General features: G+C 43.0%; 1 protein-coding gene across 1 annotated transcript in view; it reads right to left on the bottom strand.

Moving 5' to 3' along the window:
* The window catches only part of FMN1 (formin 1), a 378,961-nt gene extending 355,359 nt beyond the window's left edge, over nucleotides 1-23,602 (bottom strand). Inside the window, exon 1 of the mRNA XM_023230251.1 lies at nucleotides 21,745-23,602. Within this exon, the coding sequence (XP_023086019.1) occupies nucleotides 21,745-23,602 (1,858 nt within the window). The remainder of the gene's footprint in view (nucleotides 1-21,744) is intronic.
* Nucleotides 23,603-25,831: the final 2,229 nt, after the last annotated feature.

Genomic DNA, 25,831 nt, shown 5'->3' with positions numbered 1-25,831 from the left:
TCTTTCCAATGCAGCCCACATCATGTCATTTGGAAAAGGAGCCTCAGACCACAGCTGACATGACATTATGAGGCAGAGCTCTGTAAGTCACAGATAAGTGCCAGGTCATTTGCAGGATTAATATCATATGCATGTATTATACCCGGGATACTCACCACACCTAAGAACAGAGGGAAGAATTGCAACAGGAACATCCAAACCTGCAGCTTCCCAGCCTATTCTTCTTGGTGAGACATTAACCTAAAAGAACTTCGGGGGTCTTGGTGATTCGTTTCCTAGGAACACCTTTAATTTCCTTTTGTAATATCAGACAGCACAGCCACTTGAACTCTTCCATCACTGTCTCCAGCTCCTCCCACGCACATGCCTGCCTGGACCTGCACCTCTTTGACCACATCTTCAAAATGTCTCCACAATAATCCAACCTGGAGAAGTCCAGAGGGGTTGTTAGTCTGTGAGCACACACCCCCCTCTACTGGACAAAACATGAAGGAACATACATGCCTGGGAAAGGACCACAGAATTCTGGAACAGAAAGGAATGTCTAATTAATTGCCCTCACTTTGTAAAACCCAGGCCTACAGAAGTGCCCCAAGTCACATACTTATAATGGGAATAGGGGGCCAAGGACTGCATCTCTCTGCCTCCCATATCACGCATCATCACTACATGGAACTGTGTGTCCCTCAACAGTTCAACTCACAAGGAAGAGAGGATTATGCAACCGAGTTCATGGGAGTCTTTAGGTTATGAGTTAAAAACCCTCCCAAGGCACAGCCATCAACAAAGAAGGAGAGTGTGTGGTTGAAAGAACAGTGCGCTGGGAGTCGGGGACTTGGTCTCCAGTCCCAGTTCCAGCACCTACAGCCTCTGTGACTCTGAGCAAGACACAGTCCCTGAGCTTCTAAGAGATTAGTCTTCTGGTCTCTAAGGAACTTCTCAGGGCAATATGAACAAAGGTCTGTGGTTCCCTGTAAATGGCAGGGCCAAAGAGTACGAACAGGGCCATAGAACTGTAGAGGAAAGAGCATTAACTGGAGTGCTAGAGACCTGTTTCCTAATTCTGGCTCTGGTGCCCATTAGCTACTTGACCTAAGGAAAGTCACTCTCTGGAACTCTGGCTTAGAAATAGAGATGAGGCTAGCTGACCGTCTCAACCCCACAGTTTCTGTAATTATGGCTAACGATAACTGTAAGTATGAATGCTTTCTTCAAATGATCCTAGGAGCCACAGGGGGCATGGTTGATACATCTTTGGGACAATGGAAAGAACATTAATGTTTCTACCTGTTTTATAATAAATGTAACTAAGGGCAAATATATCAAACTATTTGCTCAGAGTTCAGAGAAGCACAATTAGGTGTGTCTACTTCCAACCTGTGCTATGGATGAAACATTAGTCCAGGATACTAAATTCAAATCACAAAGCTTTTATAAGCCATGCCAGCCATCTATAAAATGATAAGTAGACCTAATAAATTACAAAATTAGATAATGAAGTCTACATCTCCTTTTATTTGTTATTTATTTATTTTGAGGAAAGGTCTCACTCTCACAGGCTGGAGCGCACTGGCGCAATCATGGCTCCCTGCAGCCTTGAACTCCCTCAGGTGATCCTCCCACCTCAGTCTCCCAAGTAGCTGGGACTACAGGCACACAACACCATGCCCAGCTAATTTTTTGTATTTTCTGTAGAGATAGGGTTTTGCTGTTTTGGTTGGGCTGGTCTCAAACTCCTGGGCTCAAGTGATCTTCCTGTCTCGGCCTCTGAAAGAGCTGGGATTACAAGTGTGAGCCACTACCCCCAGCCAATTTACAATTTTAAGTGGGCTTATAGAAAATAACATAAAGATTAAATAAAGAGACAAAACTGTGGCAAGGATGCCACTGGATGGCCCAGGGATGTCTCAGGAGGCAGTTGCGGGGAAGGATGCTGAGCTAACAGTTCCACCTCACCTCTCCCCAAATTACCCAATAAACAACAATCTAAATAAAAAGAGTATGTTTGGCATGTAAATGCAGTTTCAAAACAAGTTCCCTAGTTGCCTCATCACCTCGCCTTGCACCTGGCTGCTGCTATATGGGAGTTCTAGATCTGCTAGCCATTAGGGGATTTGATTGGGGTAGCCTCACAACCAACGTTTGGGCTGTTGGCCACAAAGTCAAGTAGAGAGCACTGAAAGGAGAGGAAAGAAAAGAACTATGATCCGACACATTGCTTAACCTCTCTGACGTTCAGCTATCTCACTTTTTCTGAAAAATTTAAAAATAAAAGGGAAGGTCAGGTGCAGTGGCTCACACCTATAATCCCAGCACTTTGGGAGGCCGAGGTGGGCAGATTACCTGAGGTCAGGAGTTCAAGACCAGCCTGGCGAACATGGCGAAACCCCATCTCTACTAAAAGTACAAAATTTAGCCAGGCGTGGTGGCTCGTGCCTGTGATCCCAGCTACTCGAGAAGCTGAGGCAGGAGAATCGCTTGAACCCAGAAGGTAGAGGTTGCAGTGAACCGAGATCGTGCCACTGCACTCCAGCCTGGGTGACAGAGTGAGACTCCATCTCAAAAATAAATAAATAAATAAATAAATAAATAAATGAGCATTTTGAGTTACAATGTTTCACAGCTAAAATAAAGGTGGCCTATACATTGGAAATATTTTGCTTTTTGAGTTTCTCCCTTCATATTATCTTCCAAAGCCCCTCTTTTTTTGGTCCCCCAAGGAATGTTTTTTAAGTGTCAAAATTCACACAAAATGTTTGACTTGCATTTTAGATGTTAAATATACAACTATTTGAGGATCTTACACTAGAAGTTTCTCTACATAAATTATGTTTTCAAAAGGCCAGTGTAACCTTTTGAGAGTTTTTAGAATCGCACCCTTTTTCTGAAGTCCTGTTTTGTCAAGATGCGTCCCTAAAAATAAAGAGAATATTGATTTTGAAATGTTGGTACAAACTGGACAACAGCAGGAAGATCTCAGAATAAGATAAGCCACAGCACAGCACAGAATAACCCAGTTAGGGAGGAGAATGTCTGCTCTGTCAGTCTGTCTTCCCTGGCACTGCTGCTCGCCGGCATCAAATAGGAAAGATCCCGTTCAGCTCGACACAAGTATGCACTGTCCTTCTGAAATATGAGAAAAGCAGTTCCCTCAGGAACAAGGAGGCCTCTTGGCAGAGGTTGGTGAAGCTGGAGAAACCGAGAGCTTGGCTGGCAAGGACTGTGTAAGATGGGACTCTCTCTGTTGGAATGCTACTGGAATCAGTTAGGTTACTTCTCCAAGGTTACACAACGTTCTTAAAATATACTACTTAACACTGCATAGAATTCTCATCGTGCATTGTGTACCAATACTAACTGTTCTAGTCTATGAACCAAAAAACCATGGAATGTCTTTTCCCATCACCCGCATGCCCTGCCGTACATCCAACATACAATTTACTGATTATGTTTTGGTCTTCACCCTTCTAGAATGAGTGTGAGCTCCATGAGGACCGAAATTAGCTTTGCTTTTGTCTGTTTTGTCTACTGCTGTGTCTACTATATTTAGAACAATGATGAATATATGATAGGGATTCAATAAATATTCGTTGAATACAAACAATTCTTTGAATGCTTTGCAGATATCAATATAAATTTAATCAGAATGATGGAGCCATGTTCACTACTTAAGTTCAGAGCAGGTGGCTTCATGGCCACTGAAATTATCCCCATGACATCACAATGCGGTACAAAGGGAGGACAGAGGATCTAACATCAAAATTGTCCCTCTGCTGTTTACTTAGCAAGGTACCCTCTCGGAGTCTTAGCTCCATCCTCATTCAAAGAGAGATGTCATTATCTGCTTCAGGGACAGGATTGTTAAAAATTACACAAAAGCACGTGTCTTGGAGAGGTTTAAATTTCATGGGAGAATATGAAAAACACACATTTTTATGCATGTATACAGCCTACCCACACAGACAAAAAAGACACAGAAGCATAAACACAGAGGCAGACGTGTATGGGAAGAGCTTCAAATAGGACTACGGAATAGCTCTTAAACTCCCACTTATAACATATGTCAGGGTGAAAATGTCTAAGCAAGTGGCTTTTTTGATGAACCATGTTGTAGTTATTTCCTCCTGAAAACGGAAGCAAGGATCATGGCAATGGCTCTACAGGGTTTGGCTCTGAAATGTATCATCAGTCAAGATAAATTTGTGCTGGTCAATATAACCCTAAAAACAATGTTTTCTCTTTAATTTCTGTCACCTGTTTTAAAGGTATTCTATCTGCTATATTGAATGCAAGTCTCTCAAATGATTTCTGGAACAAGGTAGAACATAACCAAATAAATAATTTTTTAAAGTAGACAGAAACATGCCAGGCATGGTGGCTCACGCCTGGAATCCCAGCACTTTGGGAGGCCAACGCAGGCGGATCACCTGAGATCAGGAGTTTGAAACCAGCCTGGCCAACATGGTGAAACCCTGTCTCCACTAAAAATACAAAACTTAGCCAGGCGTGGCGGTGGGAGCCTGTAGTCCCAGCTACCTGGGAGGCTGAAGCAGGAGAATCTCTTGAACCCAGGAGGCGGAGGTTGCAGTGAGCTGAAATCACAACACTGCATTCCAGCCTGGGTGACAGAGCGAGACCCTGTCTCAAAAAAAAAAAAAAAAAAAGGAGACAGAAACATACCCTCCCCCAACAGGGATTTTTATGAGAATCTGTTAATAATGTATGTAAAAGTTCTGGGTAAGCAATGAAGTGTGTACCCACAGATGTCACTGAAATTGGTGGTTCTCATTCATAGCTGTCTCTCAGCCCATGCCACCCTTGCCTTTCCCCATTCCCTGTTGCCATGGGACCTTCACTGCTTCCTGCACTCAGTAGCAAAGCACCTCTTCCACATTGGCCTCTTCTACTTAAGAGGCCAGGGTAGGCGTTTTAGAAGCATTGCAGAGTTCCCTCTGCCTACCTTGAATGAGAAGGTAGCTATACATATTTCCAAGAGGAAAAAGGAAACCTGTATGATTCCAAACTACTCCCAAAGAGTAAGACATGACTGATTAGTAAAACCCCAGATTAATGAGCTCAAAGGATAATGTTTAATGATATCACCAAAGAAGTGTCCACATTTCTTCCCAGGAGAGGATTCTGATTTTTGTTCAGACTCCATACAAGAAATTACTTTTCCTACCAAAACTGGACAATATATTTCCTTTCAACATACTATGTAAAATGCTTGCACATTTATTTACACTGGGGTATGGCTTCGCCACATGGTTACGGACATCAGAGGTAAGAGGGGAGCATCAGGCACTGCGGTTTCTTGAAGAACCCACCACCATACAGCTCGCCCAACAAATTGCCCTACTGCCCTGGTGCTGGGTTTTCAATCCATGCCCTGTTACAAGGCACAGTCATGAAGAGATGAGGGACTGCAGCTGCAGTCGGTCAGACCTGGTGTGACTCTGGGTTCTACCTCTTATTAGCTGGGTGACATGGGCCATGTACTTCACTTCTCTGACTTTCCATTTCTTGCTCTGTAAGATGGAGACAATAATAACTATTGTGTAGATTATGGTTTGGCTTCAATACAATATTTATGAAGTGTCCAAGTCAGTAGCCGGTACACAAGAATAAAGAATTGCTGTTGCTGTTACTGTTATTTATTAACCAGTATCCATAGGCACAACCGCCTGCTATGACCCAGGAAAACGAAAGTGATGAAGGCACATGAGCAGAGAAAACAAACACTGGAAAAGGCCTCCAGGAAACGCTGTCAGCAGGAACACTATCATTGACTGCCTATACTTGAGGGAATCAGATTTCTATCAAGTAACCTAAAGATGAGTAGGTTGAAATGCATCACCGACTCCTGGCCCCTGGGCTCTGCAGCTGTTGCTTCTTATCCTCACCAGCTTCATTCTGTTTGATTTTCCTTCTCTTTTGCTAATGCACTGTGGCCTATGCAGGTGTCCCTATATTCCCATCATCTCCTCCTCTGACATCTCGCCCCAAGGACAGGCTGGCACGTCCCCCAACGTTCCCAGCGAGATACTGCCACCTTCCTCTTGTCTGACCTCTCAATGTGGGCATACAGAGGCTTCAATTATCCTAGCAAATTCTGTATTTTCATGGGTTACTAGATAACCTGACTCCTCCTAGAAGTGAGGATACCATTGCTGGCTTCATTAAACCAGGTGCACAGCTTTGAAACAAAGTTTTGATTATTCGAAAACACAGGGTTCTTCTAAGTATGAGAGCTATGATTTAGGGCTCCAACCCAGCTCAGATGTCAGTTCCCATCGTCGTGCTGCGTCCCTCCCAACATGGAGAGATGGCGGCCACAGTAGTGGCAGAGGAAAAGAAAGGGTTCAGAGCAGAGGCTAGGAGCAGCCTCCTTCCAAAGTCTGCTCTGGCCCTTCACTATCTCTGACCTAAACTGAAAAAGCTCCTTTTATTTCAAGACCCTGGATAAGTTCTTGGTGAAGTGATGATGAGCAGGTTCATCTCATCTCTTCTCCTGGAATGGAAGACTAGGAGAGGATGAGAGGCACACTGGCCACATCAAGCTCACAATTTTCCAGTCTGGGGATATTACTAATGATATTTCAATAATTATATAAGATTATGACACTTCACAGATTATCATAACTTAATGAAAAAATAGACATTTATTTTTGAAAGCTTCACCTCCTAATCCATATTGACTATGAGTCTAATAGTTATATTGCACTGAAATGGAGTTGTATATCCCCTTGAGTTAAGGTGCTAATGAAAATCTATTACGAATTTTACGAAGGCCACCAGGCAATTGCTTATTGAGGAAGTTTCAAGGGTTCCAAAATAAATACCCATATAGCTGTTGTCAGCCGGGCATGGTAGCTCATGCCTGTAATCTCAGCACTTTGGGAGGCTGAGGTAGGCAGATTGCTTGAGCCCAAGAGTTTGAGACCAGCCTGGGCAACATGGCAAAACCCCATCTGTAAAACAAATAATAAAGTATCCTTATCTTTTAGCAATAGTGCTAACATTTTTTGTGTTTTTAGTAGAGACCACATTTTTTAGCAGATGACTTATAAAGCATCTGAAATTTGCTTCATAATAACCTATCTGGTGAGAGGAGAGTGTTTTCAGATAAAACAAGAGTGACTTGATGGTTCTGTAGTCAGGAGATCCAGACTATCCAGGCTAACAAGGTGAAACCCCGTCTCTACTAAAAACACAAAAAATTAGCCGGGCATGGTGGTGGGTGCCTGTAGTCCCAGCTAGTCAGGAGGCTGAGGCAGGAGAATCGCTTGAATCCCGGAGGCGGAGGTTGCAGTGAGCCAAGATGGGGCCACTGCACTCCAGCCTGGGCAACAGAGCAAGACTCTGTCTCTCAATAAATAAATAAATAAATATCTAAGTAGTTGTTGTTATTGAAACTCAATGTCACTAAAGATCCAAATAAGCTTCGTGTTACCTTTAAATTGGTAGTAGGAACAGAATTTGGAAGAAAGGAAAGCACCAAAATTCAAGTCAGAAGATCCAGCATATTCCACCAATGGACAGTTATGACATTTCAGCTGGAACCTCATTTTAATCATCTATAACATGAAGGCACAGAGCCAAGGGATCCTTTTCACCTTTACTATTTAATTATCATTTTTTTTTTTTTTTTTTTTTGAGACGGAGTCTCGCTCTGTTGCCCAGGCTGGAGTGCAGTGGCCTGATCTCAGCTCACTACAAGCTCCGCCTCCCGGGTTCACGCCATTCTCCTGCCTCAGCCTCCCGAGTAGCTGGGACTACAGGCACCCGCCATCTCGCTCGGCTAGTTTTTTGTATTTTTAGTAGAGACGGGGTTTCACCGTGTAGACCAGGATGGTCTCGATCTCCTGACCTCGTGATCCACCCGTCTCGGCCTCCCAAAGTGCTGGGATTACAGGCTTGAGCCACCGCGCCCGGCCTTAATTATCATTTTAAGAGGCAACAAATACCAACTAAATCATATACTCCCACGTGGAGTGTGTAGAACTGCCACTGACTTTTTTTAAAAAAGATAAGAAAAATTTCAAATGTCTTTAGGGTGTATGTTTCCAAAAATTTAAATTTCCTGAGGGAGAGATATTTTGTTTTTTAAAATATGTTAACATATTTTCTCTCTCTAGGCAAAGTGTATTTATTTCACTTTTTTAGGATTCGAAATAAATCCTGATGATGCCGCTAGGCAACAATATCCCTGAAAGAAAAGCAATTAACAACAAAGACAAATAACATTTATTTTGTCCCTATGCAACTTTCCACCTATGGTTACACACACACACACACACAGCTTATGTTTATCCCCTTCAATTAAACTGAGAGTGGGAAACACATTCAACCATATGCTCCACTGCAGGTGATGAACAATTAAGAACTCTTCAAGGCCGGGCGCGGTGGCTCACGCCTCTAATCCCAGCACTTTGGGAGGCCGAGGAGGGCGGATCACAAGGTCAGGAGATCGAGACCACGGTGAAACCCCGTCTCTACTAAAAATACAAAAAATTAGCCGGGCGTGGTGGCGGGAGCCTGTAGTCCCGGCTCCTCCGGAGGCTGAGACAGGGGAATGGCGTGAACCCGCGAGGCGGAGCTTGCAGTGAGCCGAGATCGCGCCACTGCACTCCAGCCTGGGCGACAGAGCCAGACTCCATCTCAAAAATAAAAAAATAAAAAAAAAAACAATAAAATAAAGAACTCTTCAAAAATAAAGTTGCTCTTGAACTAATTTTAGTGGGTACGTCAAAAAAGAAAACAAAGCAACCATTACAGAGCGTCTGAAGTTCAGATCTGATTTTGAAGGAGTCTGCTCTAATGGAAGAGCCACTGGGGCAAGGAATGGCAGATTTCCCCATCCCATGTTGACTCATTACTCGGGTATCAGACACTATGATCAAGGGCACATGCACACAGAGAAACATTACATGATTCCTGCCACCCAAGAGCTGGTGATCTAGTGTCAGACTCCCATGTAAACAAATAATTACAACAATATCAAGTGCTTTAAGATGGAAGAAGCGCAAAGCAATATCTGGAATATAAAAGAGGAAATGCTTAACTCTAACCAGGGAGGTTGGAGAGCTTTATGGGAAAAATGACATGTGTGCTAGGTCTTGACAGATGAGAAGTTTATTGTGGAAACAGCATGTGCAAAGGCTCAGAAGTAAAGGAAGGAAGGAAAAGGAAGGGGAAGAAAAGAAGGAGAGGTAGAATATAAATTGGAAATATTTTCCAATCTAATGTGTATAAACTAGGATCCTATTTTAATTGTCATATTCCTAATTGCTTGTGAGGCTAAGTATATTTTTATATACTCATTCATCATTTAGACTTTCCTATAAGTGAATTGACTATCTCATTTGCTCATTTTTTTCCTCCTGGGTAGTTTGCCTTTCTTTTATTAATTTATATGATTTCTTTACAAATGTTGGATGCTAATTGTCAGTCATAAGACCTACAAATATCTTCTCCCAGCTTTTCTTCTTACTTTGTTAAATGATATCATGTCCTAGTCAAATGCTTTTCCTTTAATTTTAATTTTATATTATTTTAATATAGACAAATTCACCAGTAATCTTCATTACGTTTTGTGCCTTTAGGAAACCCTTTCCTAATCCTTCCGTATTTTCTTCTAAAAGCCATTACGTTTTCCTTTTCACATTTCAGTTCAAAATCCACCTGAAATAGATTTTTGTGCATGGCATAAGGTACATCCAACTTTTTTTTCCCCACATGGATAACTAATTGTCCTAGCATCATTCATCAAATAATTTATCCTCTCCCATTACAAATAATGGGAGCTGTTATAGGTAACAAAATGTCACCTATCACAGGTAGAATCCCCTGGAAAACAGACCCTGAAAAGAGATTCCATGCATAAGGTTTACTGGAGAGTGCTCTTTGGAGCGATAGCTATGAGAAACTGAGGGAAGCAGGAGTGGAGAAGATGCAGTTTGTTTTTGTTTTTGTTTTTTTGAGACGGAGTCCCGCTCTGTCGCCCAGGCTGGAGTGCAGTGGCCGGATCTCAGCTCACTGCAAGCTCCGCCTCCCGGGTTCCCGCCATTCTCCTGCCTCAGCCTCCTGAGCAGAGCAGCTGGGACCACAGGTGCCCGCCACCTCGCCCGGCTAGTTTTTTGTATTTTTTTTAGTAGAGACGGGGTTTCACCGTGTTAGCCAGGATGGTCTCGATCTCCTGACCTCGTGATCCACCCGTCTCGGCCTCCCAAAGTGCTGGGATTACAGGCTTGAGCCACCGCGCCTGGCCTAGAAGATGCAGTTTGGACAGAGGCCTCAGGTGATAATGTAGGGAGCACGGAGGCTGGGATGGCCCTTCAGAACTGCCCTACACAAGGCAATGGTGTTGAGCTTCCGTACTCTCACACACAGGTAAGTCATTGGTCAGGCCTGCGCTTGAGGAGAAGGTGTAATCTTGGGAGTACCTCCCCTCTTCCAGCTGATACCTCCCCAGAAACTGCCCTCTGCAAATGACACTTCAGACGGAACCTCAGAATAGGAGAGGTAGCTCCCATGTGGAGAGGGCAGTTCCTGGGGAGGCACTCAGCTGTAAGCCTTTGGCTGGCAACACTCCCAGCAGCAGAGGGAACAGGGTGTTTAGTCTTGCAAGGGGGATCTGGGTGGCACCCACAGCATACGCTATACCACCTCGCTCATGTATCACTTTCACATTGTGATACATGGACTACTCTATTTAATAGAACTCTTTTCCCCATGAAATAATTTTCAGATATGTTTCCATCCTGGTCACCAACACGTAATCTAATCTGTCAATAATGTCCTTCAAATACGTACCTATAACTATACCAACAACTCCAGATTCATCAGACTGTACATAGAGTACAGTAGCACATTTTCTCCCTTGATATGAGTATCTATTTCTGACGTAGCCTGACTTTTTGTTTTCAACAATTATACATTACCCAACTGGCTCAAAAATCAATATGCTGTCAGCTAAAACAGAAACTGAGGTCCCTGATGTCCTTTACTTCTAAGTGGATAGTTTAATCTCAATGCAGGATTTTTCCATTATCCTCTTGAGTTTAATCTTGTTCCATTTAGCTTAGGGAAATTGAACAAGCTCTGATTCTGTCACCTAATACCTCTCGCCGTTTCAATTTTTCTCTAAATTTGATAAAGGATGCCAAAAAGCTGTTAAAAAAAAAATCCCATGAGGGCAGAGAGCAGCGATAAGTCTTGTGGCTTGCCAATGATACCCTGACTTCTACTTCCACTCTTGGAAACCCATCCCATAACCCATTCTGTAAAGATCTTGCTCTGCTACGTAATATTAATGGTGGGAATTTTATCAGCCTATTAATATAATGACTTATAGTGAGTTTTGTGCATAGCTTTTGGAAATCAGTCACATGACCTCAACTTATATTTGCATTATGCACAAGTTTTCTAGAAGCAGTGCTTACACAGAAGGCAAACTTCCATGGTGGGCATTAGGCACCCAGCAGGTGAGCCTTGCAGGACTCCCTGAATCACAGCCTATAAGAGTTACAAGCCCCTGCCTGGCTTTCTGGTTCACCAATGTGTTGGGTCATAAAATGAACCTTGGTTCAAACGTGCTGTCCTTTGATCATGGATAATGCAACACGGTTAATCTGTGACCAGTGAAATACATGAAACATTAAACCACCTCTGGTTTCTGTTTCAAGTTTGATCACTTGACTGCCCCTCAGTAACTGGATTTTACAATAAAGTTAAGTCTCATTTTAAAATGTAAAGCTGTCTGTTCTGGTAAAGCCAATCATATGTTGTAAAGTTATTCCATTTAAAAAAACAGTTTCTTTGCTCACAAAAGATTTGGCTTTCAGTACCCAAGTTCCATTTAATTCTACTCCCATCTTCTGAGTACATTTAGATTCCCAAACCCACGCAGAGATGAACAGTTTCAAGGTTAAAAAAAAAAAAAAAAAGCATTTTCTAGCAAAATAGAGTAACAACATCTAACATCGATGGCAATCACATAATATGGCATGAAACCGGTTTCATTGTTTAACATAGGAAAAAATGGGAAAAATGTGTCCCTGTTACCAGTTTTCAGACTAAGTTCTCTCATCATTCATCCATCCATTTATTCATTCATTCAATAGAACACTTACTGAGTATATGCCGTGGGTCAGTTTCAGTAACTGATCCAGGTATACAATGATGAATGTGATACCGTTGCTATCTTTGAGGAGAGATTTTTTAAAAACCGAAAATAAAGAGACATCTGTTTCCATTTTGAAGCGTTCTATCACTAGGAGAAACAGGTTCCAAATGAAGATGGGACACCAAGAACAAAGCCAGGCAAACCCATTTTACTCTGCTGGGTGGCATGTCAGCTGCAGAATTCCCCATCATCCTGACTACTCCTAAGGAAAATTTGTCACTTGCAGCCACTGCCTTATCACTGTAAGCTGGAAGGCTGTTTTTAATTAAAGTCAACAACCACAATTTTCTTAAAAGAATCAGTACCTATTAATCTACTATTTATAGAACTGCAAAGCATGCATCCAAAGTAAAAGATAAGGTCCTATATTCAAAAGCTTGATAAGAGCTAAAGATTAAGTTATTTATCACACAAGAATCAATGAGTTAATATTATAAAAACACATATAAGAGGCAGATAATTGAGGTCTAAAACTTATTGCCTTGATAAAAATATGATATGGAAATCAGGAGAGACAAAATTACTATTAGATGCAGAAATTGAGAACACTTTGGAGAGGTAAAATGTGACTTCACATGATTCAGAAATGATTGGTAGGAAGAAAGGGGACTTTTGTTTTTCTTTTCTTTTGCTCTTTCATCCTTTAAGATTTCACATTGAAATGACATTAGTAGTCAGACATGCCATTCCAGTTCCTTTCTGACTTAATTTAATTTAGAAAATTTTAAAACCCTGATTTAATTCAAAGGCTACTGAGTGAACCAATCTGAAGCTAGACACTGTGGGGAGTACCTCAGAGGTATCCTTTATGACCTCTGCCCTCAAGTTTTTTTATTAATGCAAATTAGGTAGAAATCCAATATTAACCTACGTGAAACAATAAGATATCGATAAAGATGCTACATAAGTAAGTGCCTTAAAAAAAAAAAAAAAGAAGCTAACGTAGCAGCTTTAATCAAGAGCAAATCAGGAAATCCACATAGAATAAACAACTCATTGTGAGCTATTATTTGTAGTATCATTTCATCATTGGAAAATACCAAAAGGAGTGGGATTTTAAAAACCTTTCTACCCCTATGAACCAGCAATGGTGTGTAATTATGATAAAGCTAATTTTAAAAAGTGCTTTATGAACTATTTTCATTGATATTATTTCATTTTGATTCTCAAAAAACCACTATGAATTTGACCTAATTCCTTCCAGCAACTGCAATCAGGGGAGTAATAACAAGCTACAAAATTGGTATTTCACTGACTCTACCAATTTTGGTGCTTCCCTCTCCCCCACACCAATTTCTCCTGAATCATTCTAGAAATCATGTGTGCTCGTGGATGTAACCCTTCCTCCTCATCACTGCTTTCATCTCTTGCTCTGACTGCACAAGGGGCCTCCTGATGCTTCCAAAATGGGCACCAGGGCTGCTGTAGTCAAAGGTGCCAGATGTGTTGTCCAAGGCACAACTGCCTACCTCTCCCACTTCTCCTTAGGATAAGACAAAATCTCATTCATTCTACCATAAATAAAACCATACTGGACAAAACCTAGTTCATTATGCCCTGTCACACCGTGCTTCCATAGCACCTCCAGCAGGGACTCTGCTTCCCCAAGTCTGTACATCCTGTTATGCAGAACTTGCTTTCAATGTCCTAAAGAAATTTTAGTAACATTACTCTTTAAATTTTCACACTGCTTTTTTTATGGCAGTCCTCTCTCCAGGCATGAGTCCACGGGGCTGGCGCAACAGAAAATCTGGAGAGCATACGTCATGCTATTTTGAGGGTTGTCCCTCCCCGGGGTAGCCGCTACCCTCGGATGTGGCTCAAGTTCTTGCTTTCCTTAAGATGAGCTTTGTCCTGTGGTGATCATCCCAGCACTCAAGCAGATGACTCTGGACAGGCGTGACTGTCAAATCATCCAGACATGCCCAGACAAGTCTGAATCCTAAGGAGAACATAGCTGAGGGCCCAAGCTGCACGCCTTATTTACTCTCCACATTTCCTCTGGGCTCACCTGGAAACCAACAGCTTTATTCAGTCATAGGAGCATTTCTGGGTTCTCCATCTAAACACAAAACTGAAACTCAAAACTTTAACATTTTAGAAAAAATAGGTGAAACCTGAATGAACTGATTTGTGACTTTACTGTGAATAAAATTGTATTACCATGAATTTTTTTTTGAGATGGAGTCTCTAGAGCTCTGTCATCCAGGCTGGAGTGCAGTGGTGTGATCGTGGCTCATTGTATCATCCTCCTCCCGGGTTCAAGTGATTCTCGGGCCTTGGCTTCCCGAGTAACTGGGACTATACCATGAATTATTAATACAAAAATCTGAATCTCAGTGTTTGAAGTCCTCACTCACTTGCTTAGCATGAAACCCAGTCCTCAAGAGAGGAAGCCCCTACCTCTCTTGAACAGCTCTTCCACACTGCAAAACTGTTCGGCTTCTGATGACAAAGTTCTTTCATTTCTTTGTGCCAAAGCTCCTTCTTCCTCAAGTGTAGGGGCCCTCCTAGGAGGATGTGGAAGTGTTTGTCCACAGACATTCTGACCCGGAAGTGTTCTTCTCTCATGGTACTTTTCCTTCAGTAGTTTGTTGTTCCTCCCTATTGTCTAACATCCTTCCAGAACCCCTCAGATCTGTCTATATCCTATACATTTCTGAATTCCAATTCTGACCTGATTTCAAGTTCTTTTCTATAAGGCTCTGGGCCCTTGTTTCAATGTACTGGAACAACCCATGACTGTGAAAAAAAATCCTAGAACCTTCCATGAGAGGGAAGAAATTCCAGAACATGCCGTGATAGGAGGCTGAGCTGCCGGGGCACACAGAGGAACTACAGGGGGATGGTATGACCTAGTATCACAGCCCAAGGGCCATAAAGATACATTAGATACGGCCTAATTCCAATTTTAAAATTATCTAACAGAAGTCACTATCCCTGTAAGGGATCAGAAAGCAACTAAAGTGAGATCCGCACCATAGTCATTTATCTGCTCACAGCTATCAAGAAGAAGGGGGTGGGGCCGCAGTGGTATCTACTGTTTTCAAAAAGTACTCTCTCTCAGGAGTCCCTAAGAAATAAAACAAAACAGGCCGTGGCTCACGCCTGTAATCCCAGCACTTTGGAAGGCCGAGGCAGACAGATCACGCGGTCAGGAGTTCGAGACCAGCCTGGCCAATATGGTGAAACCCCATCCCTACTAAAAATACAAAAATTAGCCAGGCATGGCAATGCATGCCTGTAATCCCAGATACTTGGGAGGCTGAGGAAGGAGAATTCCTTGGATCTGGGAGGCAGAGGTTGATGTGAGCCAAGATTGCATCATTGCACTCCAGCCTGGGCAACAAGAGCGAGACTCCATCTCAAAAAGAAAGAAAAAGAAAGAAAACAAAATATACGCTTTCAATTTTCAGTACTTTGCTTTATCAATTTGATATAATGCTTGTAATCCAATTACAACCCGAAAAGTTTGTCTTTTTTTTTTGAGCCGGAGTCTCACTTTGTCGCCCAGGCTGGAGTGCAGTGGCCGGATCTCAACTCACTGCAAGCTCCACCTCCGGGGTTTATGCCATTCTCCTGCCTCAGCCTCCCAAGCCCGGCTAGTTTGTATTTTTCAGTAGAGACGGGGTTTCACTGTGTTAGCCAGGATGGTCTCGATCTCCTGACCTCGTGATCCGCCCGTCTCAGCCTCCCAAAGTGCTGGAATTACAGGCGTGAGCCACCGCGCCCGGCCAGTTTGTCTTTTTCTAATGTCCCAACCAATAATGCCATGAGGCAGAATGTTGAGTTATGTAAACAAATATATCCAATGAATTATTCTTTAAAATTTAATATCTATTTACTTTAAAAATATTTTTATCTTTTACATTTATCAGTGGCTTTTACTTTTAATCATGGTGTTATTCTGCTATTTCTATACATCTTTGGGATGATTTTGGATGGCTGTGCATAGCCAAAGGCCACAGACTGCCAACTTTGCTTTATATCTTCTACTCTGAATCCAAAAATAGAGACATGTGAAAAGCGATTCAGTGGAAAGTGTTGTCCTCAAAGCATAATTCAACCTTAATCTGGGGAAAAATGCACAGGCATAGAGCTGGCTTGGGATTTTAAAACATCAGATTTTGGCTGTGGTCCTGGCCTTTAAGTCACATTTCCCTTTAAAAACCAAACACACGAGAAAAATACTCACCATTTATTTTATACAGAAACCGACCTGAAAATACAAATTGTTCATTAGTAGAACATTTATTTCATATTTCACATGCCAATTAGTTATTCTTAATTTGAGATAATTGGAAAAGACACTCTTTAAAATTCTCTTTATGCTTTACACAAAAAGCAAGCAGGCACAATGGGATCTCAATCATTGTAAAATTTTAAGAGCTTTGTGTGTTGTTTTTTGAAAAAAATATACAAATATTATTTCTGAATCCATGGACAAAAAATCATATTTCCAGGACTTCCAATTTACTTTATTTTTGTATGAACTTTTAACAGTAAAAAGATGGTCAACCTAATCAAATTTAGAAGGAGAAAGGCCACATGAGAAAGAAATAAAACACTGTAATAATCATTTAGGTATTAAGCTTACCACTGTTCTGTAACAAAACATATACCCATATACCACATAAACACACATTCTTCTTTCCCCTGTTGCTCATTTAAAATTCCATCCTATCTTTCACATCCATTCATTAATAAATCAGAGGGTAGCCACTATCTCCACTTCCTTATCACCTACTCATCTTTAGCCTCTTGTAGTCTACTCACAGACATCACTCTACTGAACTAACTCCCCCAAAGAGGGTTAGAAGCAACAGTGTTTTCCTATTCTTTATAGCATAATTCATCCCCATCATCCAGTCTCCCACCGGCCCCTCCAGATCCACTCCCCATTTTTCTCAACCTGCTCTTGGCCCTGGAAGGCTGACCCCGTAGACAACAGCCACTGGCTTGGCTCCTTTACACTGTGCTTTCTGGTTGGTTCAGTCAGAGGAGGTTTATAGGAAGTGGTCCAGAGGAGAGTGAGGCCGGGATATTTACCCCCACAGCTTCCTCTCCGCTGGGTGTCTCTACCACAAACCATGGTTCCTGACAGAGGTACCCCTCCATTAGTCTCCCCTCCCTGGGCTCCAGTGACCACTCCTTCCCTTGTGCCTTCAGCCTTGCAGGTATCTGTTTCCTCTCAGGACTCTGAGTAATCCAGGGGCCTCTCTGAATTGCTCTCTTCCGTTGGTTTCTGGATTATGCTCTATCCTCATCCTAGCCCTGCCTCCTAGACTAGTGCGTTTTGGGCACTGCTTTTACAGCTCTCTAACAACCTCCATTTCAACTTGTAACAATGATGTATTCTCAATGCTAAAATTCTTGCCTCAGAGGACATGGGGAAAATATAGAAAAGTGTGGTTCCGCTATAATTGTACTCCCTGCGCCCCACCCCATACACATGCACTCTAGGTGGTGAATTTGTTTTTTTCTTAAAAAATAAAAGTAGTTAAATCACTCTTGAAGAATCGTAAAAGTAACATATTCACTACAACCAGAGGAACAATATAAAAATATGTAAAGGGAAATAAAATTAATGCCTTTCTCCAGTGCTTCTGCATCTTTCCCCTTCACTCACTTCATTCCCCACCTCCACTGCCTTGACCCTCAGTAAGGAATGTTAACAGCCCCGCCAGTTTTCTTCCACACCTGTCTCCATGATGTTCAAACCTGGACCAAACATATATATTTATATATCAGGAGGGGTGATAGTTGTTTTACAAAAACTGAGAGCATTTTATGTATTACTTTATAACTCAAATAGATACAAATCTAGATCAGTACTCTGAACAGCCTCATAATATTACAGTGCATAAATGTACAACCATTTATTTAAACATTTCTCTAATGATGGACATTCAAATTTTGTCTAGCTATTTTTTGCCACTACAGACAATGCTGCAATAAACACCCTTATGCCTATATTCTTATTGGTACATAAGTTTATGTAAGCTAAATTCCTAAAAGTGGGATTGCCAGGTCATAGTTACACGGAGTTTTAATTGGGATCCTATTACTTTCTCAAAAGTGCAGAGCAACATACTTCATGTCAGCTTAATTCCTGTATTTGTTTTATATGGGTAGAATATGGCTGATGCAATTTTTGAGTCCTATTTTCCCCCTGAATTAATTTTAGATAATTTTCTATGTACTACATACTTTCTGTAGTAATATTAAATTACTACATTAAATTAATTAAATTACTACATTAAATTAAATAGCTGCATATATCTGTTAATGTTGCGAAGCTTCTTTACAATTTCATTGGAATTGCATCAAACCTTCATATTAATATGGGAAGAGTTTATATTTACTCCCCATAACGCATGTCCACAGAGAAAATCAAAGCTTTGACAGTAGCATTAGGGGTTTACACATGTAAATAAAATTTATTTCATGTATGCCTCTTAACTCAATAAATTGGCATTAATTACATATTTTCATGGGCACAGGAATTGATCAGGTGATTCTCAGTTCTCAATATCAGGAAGAACTATGCCTGGAGCATATGCTTCCATCACCACATCAGTGACTGCCGTCAAAGGAAAACAACCACGAGATTACTCAAGAGCACACTAAAGATTGGGCATTTCCCGAGTCTGGTGAGCCAAACTCCCTGTGATTCTTCTGGCACGAAAAGGGTTTACTTTGAATCAAAGGTAAATGAAGGCAAGCACAACAGAAAGGAAGCCCCAAGGACGCTGCTTTGCAGGCTAGCACAACTAGAGTTCCTCAAGGTCTGGGGGAAGACCATACTCCACAAAGGCTTGCGAACATTCCACATCCATCTCCATCCTCCAAATAAAATACTATAAAACCCATCTCCAGGTTGGCGGTGGGAGAAGGCAGAAGAAGAAAAACCTGACTACCAGTTCTTGTTAGTATATTCTCTATTTTATCACCACTAGGTAAGAGATTCTCATGCATCATCCTTGAAATGAGAAGTTAAGAAAATTACAAAGTCAATAGAAGGTACATCACTGGCCTCTGTGACATCCTTATGCTACATCCTGCATGAATGGTAACGTCAGCTTTAACTGCTCAGTCTTGTAACAAGGATAAGCGGGTTTCACTCTTTCCTGGGAATTACTACTTGCCTCTAACATTGAAGAGTCTTCCAACTGGAAACAGATCTGATTACTTTTGCCAGACTTAATATCTTACTTGAGCAGTTAATGAGAGCTTTCAATAATCTTAATGACATCACTTCAATAAAAATACCTAGATGTTATTTCCACAGGAAATAAATGTCCACAGACCATAAACTTAATCTGGTTAAGAGCTAACCTGGGAGAAAGGTGGGAGTTGGGTTCAGACAAAGGGCCACTGTGAAGGTAAATGAATTAGTCACCCCTCTTCCTGGACTGCTGGCAACTGTCTGAGCTCTCTTCTAGGTGGGAAGAGAAATGAAGTGAAAGACAAAGGTAGCTGGAAACAGGAAAATTCTCCCTGTACAGGCTTCCCAGCTGCAGGGAGTCACTGAAGGGTTCAGAATATAAAGAGGACTCACGGCGACAGGAAAGGGAAAATCAAGAAAGGAAAGGGAACTCGAACACAGGATACAAATCAAAGGTACTATCTGGGCAACCCCCTCCCTCATGCCTTTCAAAGTGGGGCCAATAGGAGGTAATGGCTGGAGGCCCTGCAGGAAGTCTCCACAGTAGAGAAGTTACCCATATCAGAAAAAAAGCTCTTACCCACTCCTACTCTCCTTTCCTTTTCCAGCCCCCCCCACTCCCTTTTTTTTTTAAGGTTAGAAGCACAGGACATCCTTACAGTTCTTATGACTGGCTCCTGAAAGTGCTGCTGAAGATCCCAGGGGAAGGCTGAGGCCAAAGTAAAGGGAATGTTATGGGTGATGGCATGGAGAGGCCAAGGGAACGCGTGATCATCCATTCAACTTGTCACTCAGGGGGCTCATGGTCAGTCTCCAAAAGAAACTGAGCGTGCTCTGCGTGCCTGCCTTGACTCAGATACACTGGAGCGTTTATGATATTTTTCAAATAGAAAAAGGGCGAAATAATAAGATAATCCTAAATTGAGGAACAAGAGGATTTACTAAAGAGCGATGTATTGAATGCACAGTTTCTGCACAGTTTTTGGAGTTAAGGCAGCTAAGATATTCTACACTCATGACTCCAGGAATCTCTCCCTTAATCTCAGGGAGTTTCCTTGTCAAGTGATTCTAAGTCCTCAGCATCCGACAGGAGAAAGAATTTTCATCACTAGGGTTCTGTGATACATGATATAAAATCTATGATTCTGGGACTTTCCTGGTGAAGCATATTAGTTATGAAAATAGCAAATCTCATCAAAACAAGATTGACATATTGCAAAAAACGAGATGAAAAGCATTTACCACATTTTTAAAGACCTACCCCCGGATCAATGATCCAGAGAGATTTATAAAATTTCACAAGTTCAAAATGACCAAAAAGCTTTGAAGCTCCTCTTCCCTAGATATTTTTTATCTCAAAAATTGCACTTGATGTTCGCTCTAACCTGTAAGAGACTGTCTATCATACTACGAGCTATTCCGTAGACAAAGCGTTGCCCATATGCTGTTAGAGGATCTCTGAAAAAGAACACATAACATGCACAATGGCATATAAAACCCTGAGATTCTGGCCACAACGGCCTAGCAAATGTAATGAATACTGGAGAGGCGCTTCTTTTACACAGTCTTCTTTGGTCCTATTGAATCCAAAAAATTATTTTCACATAACATTTTAAATCACATTAAGTATATAAGTCAAACGAGCTCTTTAGCACCTTTTACATAAGAAATGATGCTATACCAGTAACAGTAACAACCCGTAAGTAAAAGATACCTACAGAATAAAGTCATTTTGTGCTTATATGGGAAATTTAAAAACCGTAAAAAAAAAAGAAAACTTTGAACCAAGTTTCTTCAAATTAGACTGAATTCATTCCTCTTCTGGTGACAAACAAAAGTTTTTTTCATAAAATAATAGCACTTACCAAGATGATTACTAAAAACAAACAAACCAAAAAACCTCTAACTACAGACATAAGCGAAGACACAGCGTACTTTTGCACTTCTGCTTAGAGAATCCCTAGAATGACTGCAGCAGCATGAACAACAAAATTTAGGTCAAGAGGCCAATTACTCACTGGTACCATCAAAGGCAGGGACAAGTTACTACTTCTCTCTGCCTGTTCCTGTTTCCTTTGAGAGTCACTTACGCAACCACAGAAGTAGCTTTAGAGAATGCCAAAATAATACTAATAATGAAAAATAAATAAAAGACATTCACAAAGTATTGCTTCTGGAAGCAACTATAACTCTGAACCACTAGGTCAAAACCATCCTCATCATCACCACACCCCCCCGTTCCACTCCCCGTTTTCTTGCTGCAAAGTGAACTAACAGGCCTAGGAATTTTGGTCCGTTGTTAATTAGTCAGTTTCTAAGTAGCACAAGCAGACTGATAGTTCTCGAATCAACCAAGAACAGATTCCAAGCATCTTAAACAGAGACTAACCTGGAGGTGACTGGTGCTGAGGCTCAGCTGTGGGCTTCCCTGGCCCCAAGCTCTTTTCCAAAGGTTCCCCGGGCACCAACCGAGGTTGGCCTGCTCTGAGGAAGGCCGGGCTGGCTCCTTTGGTCTCCGTGACCTTTGCAGAGGATGGTGGCTCCAAGGTGTCAGCAGAGAAGACACGGCTGTTTGTACCAGGAGAGTCATTAAGAGCAGCTTCCCTCTCACCAGGCAGTGCAGGCAGCCGGAGGATCCTGTGATGCTGCTGAGGGCTGGGGAGCCTTGGAGACAGAGGCGAGGGAGCAGGTGGCGTCCGTTTGCGTGTGCTGGACTGCGAGGCTGAATTATTCAACACCTTGCCGAGAGCTGCTGGTGCTGGGGGGCATGGCTGCTTCTTATCCGCTCTGGGTTGGGAGGAGTCAGGACCTACTTTGTGGGGCAGATCCAGAAACAAGGACTTGTGGCCACTGAGGGGCAACCCGGCTCTCCTCTTGTTTCTGGTTTCTGGGCCAGTGTGAGGGACGCTCGTGTGCACAGGGAAGCCCAGTCTTTTCCCCTCAGGGGCTTCATCTAACTTCTCGCTCTCTATCACCTTCAGGAGGACCTTGTTCACAGCCCCCTGGGCACAGGCCGACGCACTAGAAATGGTGGCTGTTTCCCTGGCTGGCGACTGCGATGACCCATCCCCTTGCCGCTCCTTGCCCCGCCGCCTGGAACCATGAGCCCCGACCTCAGCTCCCGGGAGGGTAAGCAAGTCAGCTTTGGGTACAAACTCAGCGTGGGCTGCTGGGCAAATGGCAATCCTCGCCTTACCCTTAGAATGCGTTTTAACTACTCTTTGTACCTGGGAGGACAGGTCCTGAACTTTGGCCACCACTTTGGAGACAGGTATCTGCTTGCAACTCTGCTTAGCCGACTTCTCCATCTCATCCTTTTCTGCCTCTGGACGCTTCTCAGGGTCCGGGTGACTTTCAGACAAACCTGTTTGCTGATGCTGCAGCCCGCTGCTCGGCGGCCTCCGAACGCCATCCCCTCCTACCTCTGGGGAGCTGCAGTCAGGGGGCAGCACTCCTCGTCCGAGCCCAGTGTCCTTGAAAGCCGTCTCAGAGTTCCCAAGGCTAAGGTCTGGGTCTGGCGTCTTGGGAATATCTGTGGGGCAGCTCTCTCTCCTCTGCAGGGATGAGGCAAGTGCCCCATTCGGGAGCAGATTTCCTCTCTCCTCTAGTACCCAAAGATGAGGCCTTGTTCTAGAAAGAGGAAGGGAGTGGCTGGAACAGATCTGGTCCTTGCCCATCAGAGGAGCTGATTCTCGGCCTCCACGCCCTTTTCTTTTGGTCCTCTTCTGTGGGAGAGCCCCAGCGCTCTCTCTCCTTCCACCAGACCTCCGAGGCTTTTTGTTCCCGTGGGTGCTCCTCTTACTGGGAGGGCCCACGGGGAGCTCTCCCTGCCAGTCACCAGCACTCTGGAAACAGTCATCCTCGGGGGCCAGGCTCACCGACAGCTCTTGCAGCTTCCCCTCCTGGTTCCCCATGGTGATCCCGAGGATGTGGTCTGAGCTCAGGAGATTGGTTAGCAGTCTCTCCCTCTCTGTTGTGAGTTTGTACAGCTCAGTTAGAATGTCTTTCGTGGGAGTCTGCTTGAAAAATATGTCGCCTGGATGTTCGTCTGGCTCCTGGCTGAGGCTGATGATGTCTGACTCCTCCCTGACTTGGTAGCAGTTATGAAACCCTTTAGTGGATCTGTCTAGAGTTACAGCGCCCTTGTACGAAAATCCTCTGACTTCCCCCTTTGGAAGATAGAAGCTGATGTAGCAGAGTTCCGTAATGGGCTTATGCAATTGGAGGGTGCAATGAGTACCTTCCATTATGCCTACCTAATTATTCATGCCTTGGAGATGCCGGTTTGTGGTCAGGCTTCCCAGGCTCCAGTGGTGAGGCATGTGATGGTGGCTCTGCAGAGAAAGCAGCTGACAGTCATCTCCAGCAATGAGACTGCCTGTTAGAGGAACAGGGGAAGAAAGCAGCTTGTCTAACAGAGTGCATAAATCACACACCAACGTAAAATCAAAGCATAACCATGACTTATCCTTCCTCTCTGGCTGACCTCAACAACTCAAGGAGTCAGACAACAGCCAGATTTCAATCTCTTCCTCAGTCCCACCCCACTCCTGATCAGTAGAACTTCTGTATAACTGAGAGACGGGAAAGTCCTCTCATTTCATCCCCAGGACAAAAGTTCCCTTTCACTCCATGGGGACTCACTGTGCAGCCTGGATCGGGTCTCTCAACTTCTCTAGACCTCGGTTTATGTTCTTCTGTAAAACAGAGCTATCAAAACTCCCAGAAGTCCTTCTCTAGCGGGCTTTGAGATCCTTAGAAAACACAGCCATTTTCATAACTCATATTTGGAATATTACTTTGCAAAGATAGATCAGGCCTTTTTACCCTCTAAAAACCACCTTCAAGATCTGAGCTCAAATTATTTTTTTTTTTATTTTATTTTTTGAGATGGAGTCTTGCTCTGTCGCCTGGGCTGGAGTGCAGTGGCCGGATCTCAGCTCACTGCAAGCTCTGCCTCCCGGGTTTACGCCATTCTCCTGCCTCAGCCTCCCGAGTAGCTGGGACTACAGGCGCCCGCCACTTCGCCCGGCTAGTTTTTTTGTATTTTTAGTAGAGACGGGGTTTCACCGTGTTAGCCAGGATGGTCTCGATCTCCTGACCTCGTGATCCGCCCGTCTCGGCCTCCCAAAGTGCTGGGATTACAGGCTTGAGCCACCGCGCCCGGCCGAGCTCAAATTATTGATTTAACTTAAAACACAATGTGAGGAAAGATCTTAGGCCCCAAATTTGGAGTCAACAGTAAACATTTCAATGTAAAAGTTTAAAATTTAAATAAATCAAGTCTTAATCAAGTTTTGTGATTTTCTTTTTTATTTATTTTTTGTTGTTGTATTTCCTTCTTATTTCCTTCCTGTTGTCTATTTGGAGCCAAATGGAATAGCAGAGAAACAGCAAAAAATCTATAAGGAAGTGCTGGCCCTGTACAGATTTTCAATGACTTCACCACAGAAATGGCTGAAATGTCACATAATTAGGGAAGGTGACTGCTTCCTTGTGTAATATGAGGGACCTCAGAAATGTCTCTGTGGCTACCATCCCCACACACAAACTCTATATTTCTAGTTTCTTAAGTTACTGCCCAGTCTTCAAGTCTTCCTTGCTTAAAAGAAGCATCGCCCACACCCTGGGAATGATAATACAGTAACTATTCATTAGCCCTCGATATCTTTAGTGCATTATTTTCCTCAGGTTTTTTCTAACTGCTTCTACATAGCAAAAAGCTACATAAAAGTATGTTTTGAGCAAAGGAAGACAGAAAGGAGGAAGAGTCTGGTAAAAGTAACTCCTTGAGGAAGAGAGAGAAAATTAAGAGTGATAAAATGAAGGTTATGAAAATTGCAGATATCTGGTCAAACCAGAATGTCAGGAGACCAGGAGAGGCCTTGCCTCTTTCACAATTGTGCATGGGGCTGTTCTCATTCAAGCAGTCTTTTTTTTTTTTTTTAGAGATGGGTTCTTGCTCTGTCGCTTAGGCTGGAGTGCAGTGGTGCAAACATGGCTCACTGCAGTCTCAACATACTAGGCTCAAGTGGTCCTCCCACCTCAGCCTCCCGAGTAGGCGGGACTACAGGCACGTGCCACCACCACCCAGCTAGTTTTTTTGTATTTTTTTTGTAGAAACAGGGTTTCGCCATGTTCCCCAGGCTGGTCTGGAACTCTTGGACTCAAGCAATCCCCCCACCTCAGCTTCTCAGAGTGCTGGGATTATAGGTGTGAGCCACTGCCCCCAGCTGTGTTTTTTAAACTTTTCTAAAATGTTCATTGCCAGCATTTTCTAAAGATGCACATGTGTAGGGATACTTAATAATTATTGGTACAGGCCGGGCGCGGTGGCTCAAGCCTGTAATCCCAGCACTTTGGGAGGCCGAGACGGGCGGATCACGAGGTCAGGAGATCGAGACCATCCTGGCTAACACGGTGAAACCCCGTCTCTATTAAAAATACAAAAACTAGCCGGGCGAGGTGGCGGGCGC

Source organism: Piliocolobus tephrosceles, chromosome 6 (genome assembly GCF_002776525.5).
Source record: "Piliocolobus tephrosceles isolate RC106 chromosome 6, ASM277652v3, whole genome shotgun sequence".
Lineage (NCBI taxonomy): Eukaryota > Metazoa > Chordata > Mammalia > Primates > Cercopithecidae > Piliocolobus > Piliocolobus tephrosceles.
The sequence above is the reverse complement of the archived record's forward strand: the minus strand, read 5'-3'. Positions and strand labels throughout refer to the sequence as shown.